We start from the raw sequence: 13,114 nt of genomic DNA on the forward strand, positions 1-13,114 counted from the left end.
TGTGTGTGTGTGTGTGTGTGTGTGTGTGTGTGTGTGTGTGTGTGTGTCGGACAGACAAAATCTGCAAGTTAATGTCCTTGGCTTTCTCACGACTGGTTGCATCCATGGTCAGCGTTTGAAGGATTGGATTTTTTTTTTTTCTTACGCTCCTGATTAAGGCTTTTGGCAAGCACATACTGTATACACACACACAAACACACAGGCACACATGCACAGATACACATGTGCATCTTGTCTTACTGGTTAATCTGGTTTTGAGACTAAATTAAATTTGCGAGGCGCATTATGGCTCAATTTAGGCAAATTACAATGCCGTCAGGCAATCACTGTGACAGATTGAGAGCATCAACACTGATAAGGGGGAAAAAAGAACGAGAGATCAGGGAGAGCAAAGAGCAGAGGGACATAGGGATGAGTCTGTCATTGTGTTCGCCCACTCATTTCCCAAAGCTGACCAAAGTCCCCGATTCCATCCACTAACCCTCTACATTTTCTCAGCCAGGCCGCCATTTCCCCTCCTCCATCTGTACAGCTGGAGAAAAGACTGCAGTCCTGTTGCTCGTCTTGTTATACATATTAAAGAGATTAAAGGAAGCCCCATTTGCTTTGGTGTAATGCTCTTGTAACCCCTTTAACACTACGTGACAATATCCCATAATACAGAAAAGCTGCCTGTGCCATTTGTAACTATAACAATGTTTTTTTTTTTTTTTAATGTGTCATTCATATCAATCCATATAAACGACAGCAATCCCATTTATTAAATTGCTTGTGCTTTACTGCAGAGCATTATACCGTATTGTTGACATTGTTCACACCTATGTCTATATGTCCCCCGCTGTGATATACTTAACAGATGCATGTCAATGCTTGATGAATATGGTTGAGTGATGTACTGTACAGTTATTATTGTCAGGATTTAATCAGTGTTGAGTGATCTCGGTTGTTCCCACATTCTCTACCAATCAGCATTAGTGACAGGTCACTTTAGGCCCCAGTTATGGGGATACTGAACGTGATTTTCTATATCTGGCCTGTAAGAGAGCTTAAGATGACTGAGATATTACCCTGTAACTAAGCAGGATTTGGCTATAAATGTGGATTTATGTGGTCTAAAGTAAGATTAGGCTGTGTTTGTATCTTAAACTAAATCTTTGTTTAAAAGCAAATGCAAAAAGCCAGTGTTTTTATTGGTGAAAATATGGTATGTGATATATGTATGAGGGTTACCCTAAGGGTAAGCAAGTGTGTGCATTCACCACAAACGACCTGCATGCATTTATTGTTATGGCTTTCTGCAAGCCTTTAGCAAAGCAGCTTGTTGAGCTGTAATTTCAAAGCTGTCAGCTTTACTGCTGCTCAGGTTGTCTGAGTATGAAACAGGTTGCTTGCTGGCCAATAAGCCCCCATGTGTCCATATGTTCTATCCCTAGTTATATAGACATATTAAGAGACAGTTATGTGAATCATAGAAAACAAAATCAAATGGCTGCTGTGTCTCCTAAAGCTGTCTAAAATCTAAAGTGCTTCTCTCTGTTTTTCACTCTGCTTCTTGTGAACTACAGTATCTCTACAGCACACCTCTTCTATTCTATTCTATCTCATAATCTCTTCTAACTCCTCTTCTCTCACCTCTTCCCTTACCTCCTATGTCTTGCTCTAATATATTATGTTATGCCGTGTTACATTACATCAGCCTTTGTTACATCACATTAAGGTTCATGTCACGCTTTGCTGTAACTGCATTGAGATCATGCTCACAAACACCAGCAAAAACTGCCCACCATACCTGGTAGAGGATTATGAACATGAATTAAGCAGTGGCGTGTGTTTGGGTTTGGGTGTTTGACAGCACAGGAGCTGTCTGCCACAAATTATTTTTGGCTGTTGTTTTATAAGCCGACCCAAAATAGCTGTGCTTACTGTAGAGCGGTGGGTTGATGGTTCCAGAGGGTTAATGAGAGAGGGAGGTAGTTTTGCCATTCATTCAGAGGCTGCAGGGGCTGCAGGTTTGGGACATTGTGAATGAAATGCTGGAAGAAAAGAGGGATGGATGAGACTAATGGAGCAAAGTGAATGGAGTTTAATCATTTTGGGAAATGCGTCTGTCTCACATCTCCCTTCGTCTCATTTATATTCTTATCCATTTGAGTTTGTTGGTTGACTTTAATGGAAACTAAATGCAGCCAAGGACAGTGGAGTGACACAACAGCCGGTGTATCAATGCACTTACCCATTAATTCATTTAATACAGGTGTGAGCAGTTGAACGTTAACCAGAGACAGGAGCTACCTGACAGAGCAGCTTGGTGTGCTGTAGCTGTTTTATTGTGTTTCTCCGGTTGCAGCAAAATAACATTTCTTGGACTGATTAAAGCGTCATGATCCCTGTTGGGACCTTGGGTCATTATACAGCAGCAGCGATACCAGTTGAAATAGATGGCATTGAATATATTACGACAAATGATTTCAACACTTTAGTAAAATGGACGTGACATACATAATATGTGAATAAAGATTTGAAGATTCAGCATAGGTATTTTTGTGCTCACCCTATCATTCAACCTGAACTAATACAAAGCAGGATTTAGAAACTGAAATCAGATAGAGGCCTAAGCAGAGCCAGCAGCTTCATGATTTATTACTCTCTTGTTAGAGGACACTGAGAATTAGCCTGCCCAACAGTCAAAGCATGAACATGGTTCACCACAAGCCATTCATCTGCCATTCATCTGCCTTGGTTAAATTGATCAAAAACGCTGTAGCAACTATGCTACCAACAGCCTAATTGGTCAATCAATTAAATAGTCATAGGGAAGATGAAGCAGGGGAGGAAGGAACATATGAGGGGTGGCAATTAGTGGGTGACTCCTAGACAGTGACTAAGACAGCTGTTTGAAACACAGCGTAAAATAAATGAAAGCTACGTCTAAAAGGACAGCTCAAGGGATAATCTGATCAGTAAGCTAGTTAACTATCTACCCGGAGATTTGTTTTTAGCGATGCTAGCTACCCGGGCAAAAACAAGACGGCAGTCGTTCAATGCTAATTTGGTTCCGAGGTCGTGGCCCCAACCACACACAAAATAGTTGGAAGCCTTTAGACCAGAGGTAGCCAACACGACCTGGTCGCCCGCATGGACCACGTGAGTCGCCTGCAAGGCATGTTCTAAAAATAGCATTAGTCACCATGGAGCTCCGTCTAAAAATTTAACTTAATGCTCTTTTTGAATCAAAAATCCGAATTGTGGACGCTTCCCGTTGGAACCGGGCGCGCGGCCCCAGCCACCCCCGCCGCAAGCGCACCCCGTCGTCAGGTCCGTCAGTCCTCGGAACAGGCTGCGGGGCAACAACTCGTGAGTGGCGGGGGTAGAGGCATCGCAATCCGACCGAAAAGGCCCAGACTAGAGGTTTGAACGCGGGCGCCCAAAGACGCTCGCGCACCTCGGCTATAGGCCTAGATGAGACTTTTTCATCTGGCAAGCCGTGTAGTAGGAGGTCTGGAGGACGATCGCCTCCACACCATGCAAATCGGTCAAGTTGTGGGAAAAATCGCTCTTCATTTTGTAGGGATCCATCCAATATGTGTTAATATTTTCTGGCGATAACTGCTGTGTTCACTTTGCTCCATTTTCAGTTTGCGCAGTATATAGGTTCTTCACTTCCTGCCCTCCATCTAAATGTCACGTGTCATAATAGTCAGGTGATTGCAAACAAGCTATAGTTTGAAGAAAACATGAAGAAAAGCAATTATGTTCCAGACAGCACACTTTTCTGTGATTGTGTTTACTTTGGTTTTGCTGACAGTATTTGTTCTGGGCCAAGTCTCATCAGCATCATAGCAAAGATCAAAGTGAAAAATGCACTTTTGGGCATCATTATATATCAACATAATTCACTAGTGCACTCTATCCTCAGTAACTTATAGCCCTATACTATTCGGGAGAGCACTCATTTACACAGGCAAGACAATTTTATGCCTTTCTATGAAAGAAATATCATCCCACTAAATCATTTTGAGACAGCTATCTTGTTTACAAATTGTTCGTCAAACATATTTTATCACCACACCATAACAAACCAGCCATTTAAATAAAGGGAGAAGTGAGGACGGACAGGCACAACCTCAATTCATACAGAGAAAATGTAAGGCTTTGAATTTCAAAAGGGGTTTAAAGATGGAGCAAGAGAAAAAAAAAGAGGAAGGAGGGAGGAAGACAAATGAGGGGTGGAGGCAGACTGGATGAGAGGAGACTCCCACAGTGACACAGAGGGATGAAAAAGCTGCTGAGAGAGACATTTAGTCGTCACCAAGTGGAAAGACAGTTGGCTTGGTCCCAACCCCCTCTCAACAGAAAAGATTTACTTGTCGTTGCGCTGCCAAACCTCCTCATTATCATCTTTTCTATTACTCTATCTTCCCGAAAGCAAGAGACGACAGGGAGGAGAGAGGGATGGAGAGAAAAAGGAAGACGACTCTGATTTACATGCCTCTTAGAAACTGAGATTGCATCTCATTATCATGTGCTGTAGTTTATTGTGTTTGGCTGTCAAATGAAAAACATGGAACAGGGAAGAGATAAGCTGGCTGCTGAGCCATCAAAGCTACTCTCTGTGTGGTGGCCTGCCAGCACGAGTGGCTGTCTGCTCTCACAAACTTGGTAACCGAAACACATTTCCACATGCTTACACCAGGCACAAAGGGATTCCAACTCTTAAACAACAAATAGCGGTGAAGCTCTAACTCAGATACAAAAAGGACAGTTTGCAGTTGGGCACATAGACACACATTGGTATTAATAAATAAATAAATAAAAGGCTGAGATTACAGCCAGAATACATCGACATTTCCAATTGAATATAGATAAGTACTTGAAGCTCTGTTGGTGTGCACTCTGAATATTTTGTGTCTTGTGCATCAGCACCTGTGTGGATTTCTGTTTATTTGAACTAGTGTGTATAACTGCTCACGGTTAAAGCTAGATGAGAAAAGGATAAAATGCGTCCCAATGTTTGCCCTAAGACATTGATTTCCATTTGCTTGTCAGTGCACGTTGGCGAAGCTTTGTTACACAGCATGGCGGGACTGATTTACTGCATTGTTGTCCCACGGGATGAAACGCATAACATGCATCTAAATCACACAGGCAAGTGCAACATAGAAACACAAGTGTGCATAGGAAAGTGAAACCATTGGTGTATTCACCTATGTTCATTTTAGTGTGTGTCAAATTGCCCCTTTTCCATTACAAAATGGCTTGTAAATTAGTAGGTTTCATTTTTTTGACCCCCCCTCCCATCCTTAGTTGAGCTTCTCAGGCAGCATCTCTTTTTAGACTGCTTCTTTACAAAGGCATCTGCTAGCAAGCTCGACCAAACAGACCTTTGCAAAAATGGTTTACGGTTATTGGATTAGGTCCATGACTGAGGTTAGACACTGCCAATCCTAGAGAAGGAATGCCGGATTTGTATGGAGCCTGAAAGGAAGTTCTGTCTTAGTGGCTCAAGCCAGAGAAAATCTAGAGCACATGGCACATGTAGTACTGTTCTATCTACTGACTGAGAAAACGAGATACGCAGCTTGTGACAGCACAAAACTGATGATTGGTCAGACTAGTTTATATGGCTTTCAAATTACTGATACTTTATTATAACGATTGTGGTAAAAATAATTTGACCTAAAATGTTGAATTAGAGAAGCAGAATTATGACGGACAGACAGAAAGACAAGAAATGGCAACCAAGGAGAATGTTTGAAAGGACACGTAGCGGGATCAGCAGAGAGACAAAAGACGAGATGGAAAACAACCGTCGAAAGATTGAGACGGAGAAGACGGAGATTGCGTTATGCATAGAGGACCAGGGAACACAAATAATAGAAATAACAGATGAGGAGAGTGAGGCACACACAAGAGGGAAAGGAAGCCACCAGGATGAGTGAGATGAGGATAAGCTGGCAGAAGCTTCAGGTTGTAAGTGGGAAGCTAAATTAACAAGATTTTTGCATTTAAGGGCCCAACAGATCTGCAGGCATTGTTGCGTGTTGTCAGCAAGCCACTGCTTTTCACAGTAACAAGGAAAGTTCCTCTAGCTCAAATAAAGACTTTTCTTTTTACAGATAGTTAAACTCAACCAATAGGATAATACTCTTATTAATGTTTATTTTGCCTCAGTCAAGAAATAAAATCACTGCAATGACCTCAAGTGGCTCAACTTGCAGTATGTTCTTTTGCATTATCTGTTTTAAAAGAAGTTTAGAAAAGGAAATGTAAGAGGCATCCACCATGTCTGATTGGACCACTGATGTGATCCACTGTGTGGAAGCATCATTTGTTTATTTAAAAAGCTCATCAGTGTGCATGGAAGTTTTTTGTTTTTTTCTGCATACACTTTGTTGGGACAAACACACCTTCACAGAGGTCTGAGTGTACGGTCAGCCACAGTGCAGTGCCCCAGAGCAAGAGTTCCTTTGAATTTGCTGTAATTTCAAATGCCCTCTTAAAGAATGACCTACACCCTGGGAGCTGCACACCGTTGTATGTGTGCAGGTGTTGTAGGTGTTCTTACAAGACTGGAAGCCCTGAGGACCACAGTGCAGTTCAAAGAAGTCTCTGAGAAAGCTTACATTCAGGCTGAAGCAGCAGATATTAACATTCCTGATGTTATTCCAGGCGAGGCAAGGTGCAGAGTTAAAGGCACTGTTCCACATTGGTGACTGAAGCCGCAAAGTCTGGAGGAGCATTGCCAAGGCAGCCTGTACTTCATCATTTTTTTATGCTCATATTCAGGAGCTCCAGAGGCATTTTGAAGGGCAAGGGATGTAAGGTAAAATCAAAACAGACGATTCACACCCCGACAGATCTGTCAAAGTAGGATGCTGGAGATGAGCTAGCTATTAGTTATGTTTTCGATAAGATTTCTGAATTTAAAGATGAGAAGAAGCTGCAGACTTAACCAAAGGTGTTTCACTCTGCATACACAATCTCCCAGGAGAGCACAGGTTATATAGAGAGTATTCAAAAAGCATGAGACTCTGGTTGTTTTTCCATCACTCTTCAAATTGATGAAAATGTATAATATTTCAGTGTCAGCACGCTTTGTAGAAAGTACGACCAGAGTCGTGTGGATTGTGTCACTGTGTTTGGACCATGACATTGCAAGTCTGTACTACTATACATGAACTCCGAGTATGTCTGCTACCTGACTGTTGCTGAAAGTTCTCTTTATTTAGAAAACAACAATGAAATAGGAAATAAGATCACGTTTCAATCTTTGTCTCTATAACGCTCCATCTCCACTCTTTCTATCGCTTTTTATTTCTCTCTATCAGTTTTTCAAGGCAACACTCTGTGTGTTGGCTAAGAGGATAGATTTAGAAAGTACGACGGGTCATACCTTACTCAAGACAAAATTGTGCACCTACAAAGAAAGGGCAACTTGTCCTATTTGACCATATGTTCTTTGACCTTAGCAAAAGGCTAGATGCCATCTAGAGTGTGATGTATTTGTGTATATTCACCTTAGTTTTCTACTTGATGTGCAGTAATGTTATGAGAGGAGTTGCGGTAAATGTATTCTTCCATCTCACTGCACATTAGCGTAGACCTTGAAATTGAATTGTGGTTATGTTTTCATTACGCGTGGCTCCTTGCACAGTAAAAACAAAATGCCTTCAATCCCAACACCTGCTCTCTATTTCACATTCTCTCCCCTGAACATGTTGCACCTAGAAACACCAGCTTGGTTTATTTCTTAGATCAATAGAAACAAGGAAGCAGGTAGCTTTAGGGTCATTTGACCAGGAATGGAGTTCTCCTCAGATTTAATGTTACATCCAGCACCCGTAAGGGAGATGGATTCATTATTGCACACACAACAATACGGCTATAAAACACAACCCATAAAACACAACCCATTGTTTTCTCTATCTGAAAGGAGAAAAGATGATGAGTTTGTTGTTTGATGGATAAAACAGATGTATCAGGGTTTCTACTCAAATACAAAGCTGGCAGCATCTAAAACACCATCCTGTAAGGCCACAGACCAGGAGGCCTCCCTCTTGTCTAATGGACATTTTTGTTTCACATGAAACATGATGTTAATTATATTTAAATTGCATGGCACTGAGATACTGGTTTTGGTTGACATCCACTTTTTCCAGTTTTCTCACTGAAACATCCCCCTCCTCCCGTTGGATTTCCTCTACCTGTCCAGGCCCCAACCTCCGTCTCCTCCTCCGTCTCCTTCTCTGTCTCCTCCTCCGTCTCCTCCCTCAATTTCTCTGAGTGATTGAGGGCATTCAGTGACTCATGCTAATCCCCCTGTCTCTCTTTCCCTCCCCTGTCCTCTCTGCATGTAGATGAGTTGGAAAAAAAGGATCAGTTATATTGCAATCACCGTTTTCTTATATCGTACATATTTGTATCTGCATAGTACATAATTCGTATTAAACATTGAATATGACCTTGAGGTAAATTATTTGACCTTCGAGTTAAATCCATGACTCAAAACCACTGTGGCCCGTGACAATCAAGTTTACTAACGTCAGCATGACATGCTTTGAGTTAGATCTGGGATAGTTATATACGGTATGTAATGTTGACAGCTTTGATTATTAGACTTAAAACATGATGTAAAATTCTAGATCAACATCTTTGAAATCAATTAACTGTAACCTTTGGATATTAACTGTCTGTAGGAAACTGTCTGCAGAAAACTGTCTGTAGGAAAGACTGTCTGACTTTCAAACAATATCCGATGAGAGTTTTTGTAGGATGAAAATCAATCATTTTAATTATCTGTCAAAGCATGCCTGGTCAAATTGAAAGTCTTGACAGTGTTATTGTCCACAAAACAAGGTGTAGTTTCAGAAGCGTACTGTTTCTTTTGTCTCAAAAAAAGCGAAAAGTTTAGAAAGACATCTTAAAAGAAAAGGCAACCATTTTACAAAGCAGGAGGTAAAAACCCTGCATTTTGGGAGCCTCTGGAGAAGCATAGCTTTTTATTTGAATGAAAATAAACAGAAACTTGAATCACTTTAAGTTTAAAATAACTGTTTGTAGCTGAGAACACAGATGCATTCAGGATATTGTTGGACAGCAAATAAACACAATGAACCAATCAATGAACCAATCACGTTTTATATGTATAGTAACTTTCAAACAAATCAAATGCAATTCAAAGTGTGTTACAAATGATTAAGAAGACGAAAACAGGATGAAAATGGAGACGGTGAAGAGACTATTGCACCCAAAATGAAGTTAAGAAAAACAAATAAATAGAAGTACACTGAATAATACATGAATCATGGTAAAATAGTAAAAACAAAACAAACATTGATATTTGACTTTTATTCTTACTTTTTAGTCGAATGCATACAGATGATTTATTCTCCAAACAGCAAATAAAGTTACATCAGTTAATTTGTTTTCCAAGTATGCCATCAAACACCAACGATGGTCACCGTGTGCATGAAGCACCGTTCTTTGGTTTATCTGGATGGCAAGCTACCAGTCTTAATGTTATTATTGAATAGGCAAAACCCTTTTGAGAAGATTTATGATACATTCAAAAATGTTACGTTTATGTTTACTGCTTTTACACACACTTTAATTTACTCAGGTCTGCTCGAACTTCACTTCATGACAGTACTTTTGCTACTTTAGTCCTACAGTGATTTCCTGTAATTCCTCAAATGAGTTTGGACAATCCCCAGAGAAGACTGTGACCATATAACATCCATGGAGAATTTATGGAGTGGTTTAGCACCATGGTCTAAGTAATATAATAGTAATAGTACAGTAGGTAAAAGCTGACTATTTAAAACACTTTGGACTGGAAAGCGTGAGACTTTTTTAAATAGTAAGGTTTTACAGTTTTTTTTAATTTTCCGTTCTCTGTGGAGGCATGTAAGAAAAATAAGTTTAATTTAAGAATTCAAGGTAACACTGGGTGAAATTCTTTTCCCACTTTGACAAAATATTTTATTAAAGTAATTACTGATGATGCGTTGCGCCTTTGACCAAATCTACACATGAATTAGTAAAGATTAGGATCAAGCAGTGAGATTTGAGAGAGAAAACATTAGGCTGTAGTGATTGATGAGTTGCCTGTGTGGCTGACGGAGCCGCAGACATGCATGGAACTGTAAATAGACACTTGATTGATATCACTCCATTGTGCAGTCTGGGGTTATGGTTGAATTTCTTCTTCAGGGTGAAGTGGCATCATTACTCAAAGCTGTGTGGGCTCAGCTGTCTCCAGAGGTGCTGCACCAATTGATGCCAGGGTCCAGGGTTTAGGTTTTGAAGGGTTTTTCAGAGAGAAATCACATTAAAGTAAATCTTGATGTTGTGACTGTTGATGCTTGTGTTTAAACATCTTAAGGCGTTCTCATCTTTTACGGCTTTGCCTAAAACAAATGAATAAAACATCGCTCTGTCATTCCCTTTCTCAAACTATCCAATTGTTCTTGCTTATTAAACCTGACTGTCATCTTTAACCACATGTGGTTTTGTTTCTCCACAGAGTGCCGTGATGTGTTGTTACCCATGATGCTGCGGGAGCTGAGCGGGGCACTGGCCAGTATGGCTGACGGGCCTCATGATGAGAGGAGAAATAGCCTGGAGCTGCTCAACAACATTCTGGAGGTCCTGAGCAGAGACAATGTGGTGAGACGCACCGCAAAGTTTATAGTAAAGAACGCACAATGCCAATGCTCACACATGGCATGGAATTGCATTCTGGGTGACTGATTCAAATTCAGTGTAGTTTTAACATAAGTTTATGTTTATGTGTTTGTCCATGCTGTTGCATATACTGTAGTATGACAAACTGCCAATCCCAGCTTCTATTGTTCCTATTTATTCCTCTCTCTCTCTCTCATACAGTATGTCACCTAATTTCTTGTATTTATTTACACCTTCTTAAGGTTGTCTGTGTAGCTCTACTCAATATGCAAACAGCAATCCCATTCATGTTTAGATTACCACGGTAGCTGTATGGCTATACGGTTGCAGTTTCCACGGATATCATCAAATGCCAGTGGAAAGCAAAATCAGACCCGAAGTGGTCATTTGAGGAGCAACTCAAGTGCCAGGAGCAAGCAGAAAATACACCAGTTTTATCTAGACACAATCTGCATACATAAAAGTATAAACAGGACACAATCTGCATACATAAAAGTATAAACAGGTCACAATACCTCCTTCTTACAAAGCATTTGTATCTCCCCCTGGCGTAATCATGTGTTTAATGAACATTACTGCAGTGGTCCTTGCAGAAACACCTGGTGGAGTTCTACGCTCTACTGAGTACACGTTTCTAGTTATTGGGAAAGTGTTCAAATAAAAAAAATTATCTATTCCATGAATTAGAAAACATATCCTTTTATCTTTTTAGCATCTCTGTGCCACCCCAGTGCAACCAGTCTCCTAAAGAGTAAAGTAAAGTTGTTGAAAACCTGCTTAGTCTTTTAAGTGAAGGTGCGGCTTTCTTCAGCTCGATGGCTATCACTATTGAAGCATGAGCCAAGAGAGGAGAAACTATAAGAGTAGAGAGAGTAGTAATAAATGTTGTGGAGTAAATATGATGAGACACACGGATTGATAGAATGTTGTGCTGTGTGGTTTTCTAAAACCTGACTGAGTCTGTGTCTGTCTGTGTCTAAGAATTCTTTAGGTTGTTCATTAACTAACTTCAGCTAAAACACATAGTGTAGTAGTTACACTATGTAGTAGTTAATCCTGTAGTTATTAACAACTGAGGGATCCCCCCCTTTCAGTAAAGGGAGAGCACAGGCAGATTTCCATATGTTAGGAATCTCATGGTTGAATTGACAACGATTAATAATGTCCCAAATAATAGTCAGAGCTTCTGCTATAAAGTCTACAGCTAACTTGTAAAAGTGAGGATCACGCTTGACAGGACTTAAGGATTTGTTAGGATCAAGTTGCTTTAAGGCTCTGTGGACCTCTATCACATCAAGAGGAGTACAATCTAAGTTTTGAGCCATGGAATGAGTTTGTTTGTGGTGAAAGAGTGAGCTCCCTGCTTATCAGGCTGTTGTGGATCTGGACATAAAGACTCGTATAAGAAACCTGAAGAGACACAATTGTCATTAAAGCAGTTAAGAAAGGAGAAATGATGTCAGTTAGAGTATGTGAGTCTTTCACAATGCAGACTGGCAACTCATTTGTAACCTTTGTAACTCTTTATGCTGCATAGTTTTTTGTAAAACCCAGACACACACACACACACACACACACACACACACACAGGTGTGTGTTTTCTTTTTTTGTTGAAGTAAAGGCCAGAGAAATGAAAACTGCTCATGGCCATGCAGGGAGTATTGGAAAACAGGAGCAAGACAGAGAGTTAACAACTCAACAGATGGAGGTAAATGTGTTTATGTCATCGACAATAACATGGAGGGATTTTACAAGACAACAGGGAGCTGTAGAGATGATGAAATTGGAACGGGAAATATAGAAAATAGAGGAGGAAGAGGTGATGACAGACTGTCACCTCCTTGCCCTCCATCTCTCATTTTCTGCATCTTCTCTCCTTTGTTTTTCATCCGTCTCTTCATCTCTCTCTTCCTCGCTCTGGGTGGTACCCGATTAAGTCGTCACACCACAGATGTCTCCAAACTGGAGAGAGAGATGAAGAAAGGGAAACAGAGATGAGAGAGATGATTCCGCAATAGACAGATGCTCATGTCTGTGGGAGAGTTTGTGTTGAATTTATAAGTAACTTGTGTGTGTGTGTGTGTGTGTGTGTGTGTGTGATAAAGAGATGATGCTAACAGTCAGACAGGAACACATGACTACCAAGGCTCTCTCGCTTTTTTCTTTCCCCTACCCCCGAGACGATGTATTCCTTTTCACATCACGTCGTCAGTAGAGATGATAAACCAGTCTGGCTTCAGTTTGGAATATATGAACAGCATCATGGCTCACCTCTCGTCTTCCTGCTCTGAGACAACTGTCTGAAAAACTTTCCAGGAAACCAAAATACCCACACACAACCTGGCCACATGTTTGCAACAAGTGCTGGACTGCAAGTGGAACCTGCCATAACTTTAACTTGTATACATATTTAGCTACCAATCCCACT

The 13,114-nt window shown here is 40.7% G+C and overlaps 1 protein-coding gene across 1 annotated transcript in view; it reads left to right on the forward strand.

Moving 5' to 3' along the window:
- Window positions 1-13,114, forward strand: part of dock2 (dedicator of cytokinesis 2) — an 88,360-nt gene that overhangs the window by 30,176 nt on the left and 45,070 nt on the right. The window contains exon 25 of the mRNA XM_031862888.1: window positions 10,526-10,668. Coding sequence (XP_031718748.1) covers window positions 10,526-10,668 — 143 coding nt within the window. The remainder of the gene's footprint in view (window positions 1-10,525; window positions 10,669-13,114) is intronic.

The sequence above is a fragment of the Anarrhichthys ocellatus genome, unplaced genomic scaffold (genome assembly GCF_004355925.1).
Source record: "Anarrhichthys ocellatus isolate YVR2014 unplaced genomic scaffold, GSC_Weel_1.0 scaffold27, whole genome shotgun sequence".
NCBI classification, from domain to species: domain Eukaryota; kingdom Metazoa; phylum Chordata; class Actinopteri; order Perciformes; family Anarhichadidae; genus Anarrhichthys; species Anarrhichthys ocellatus.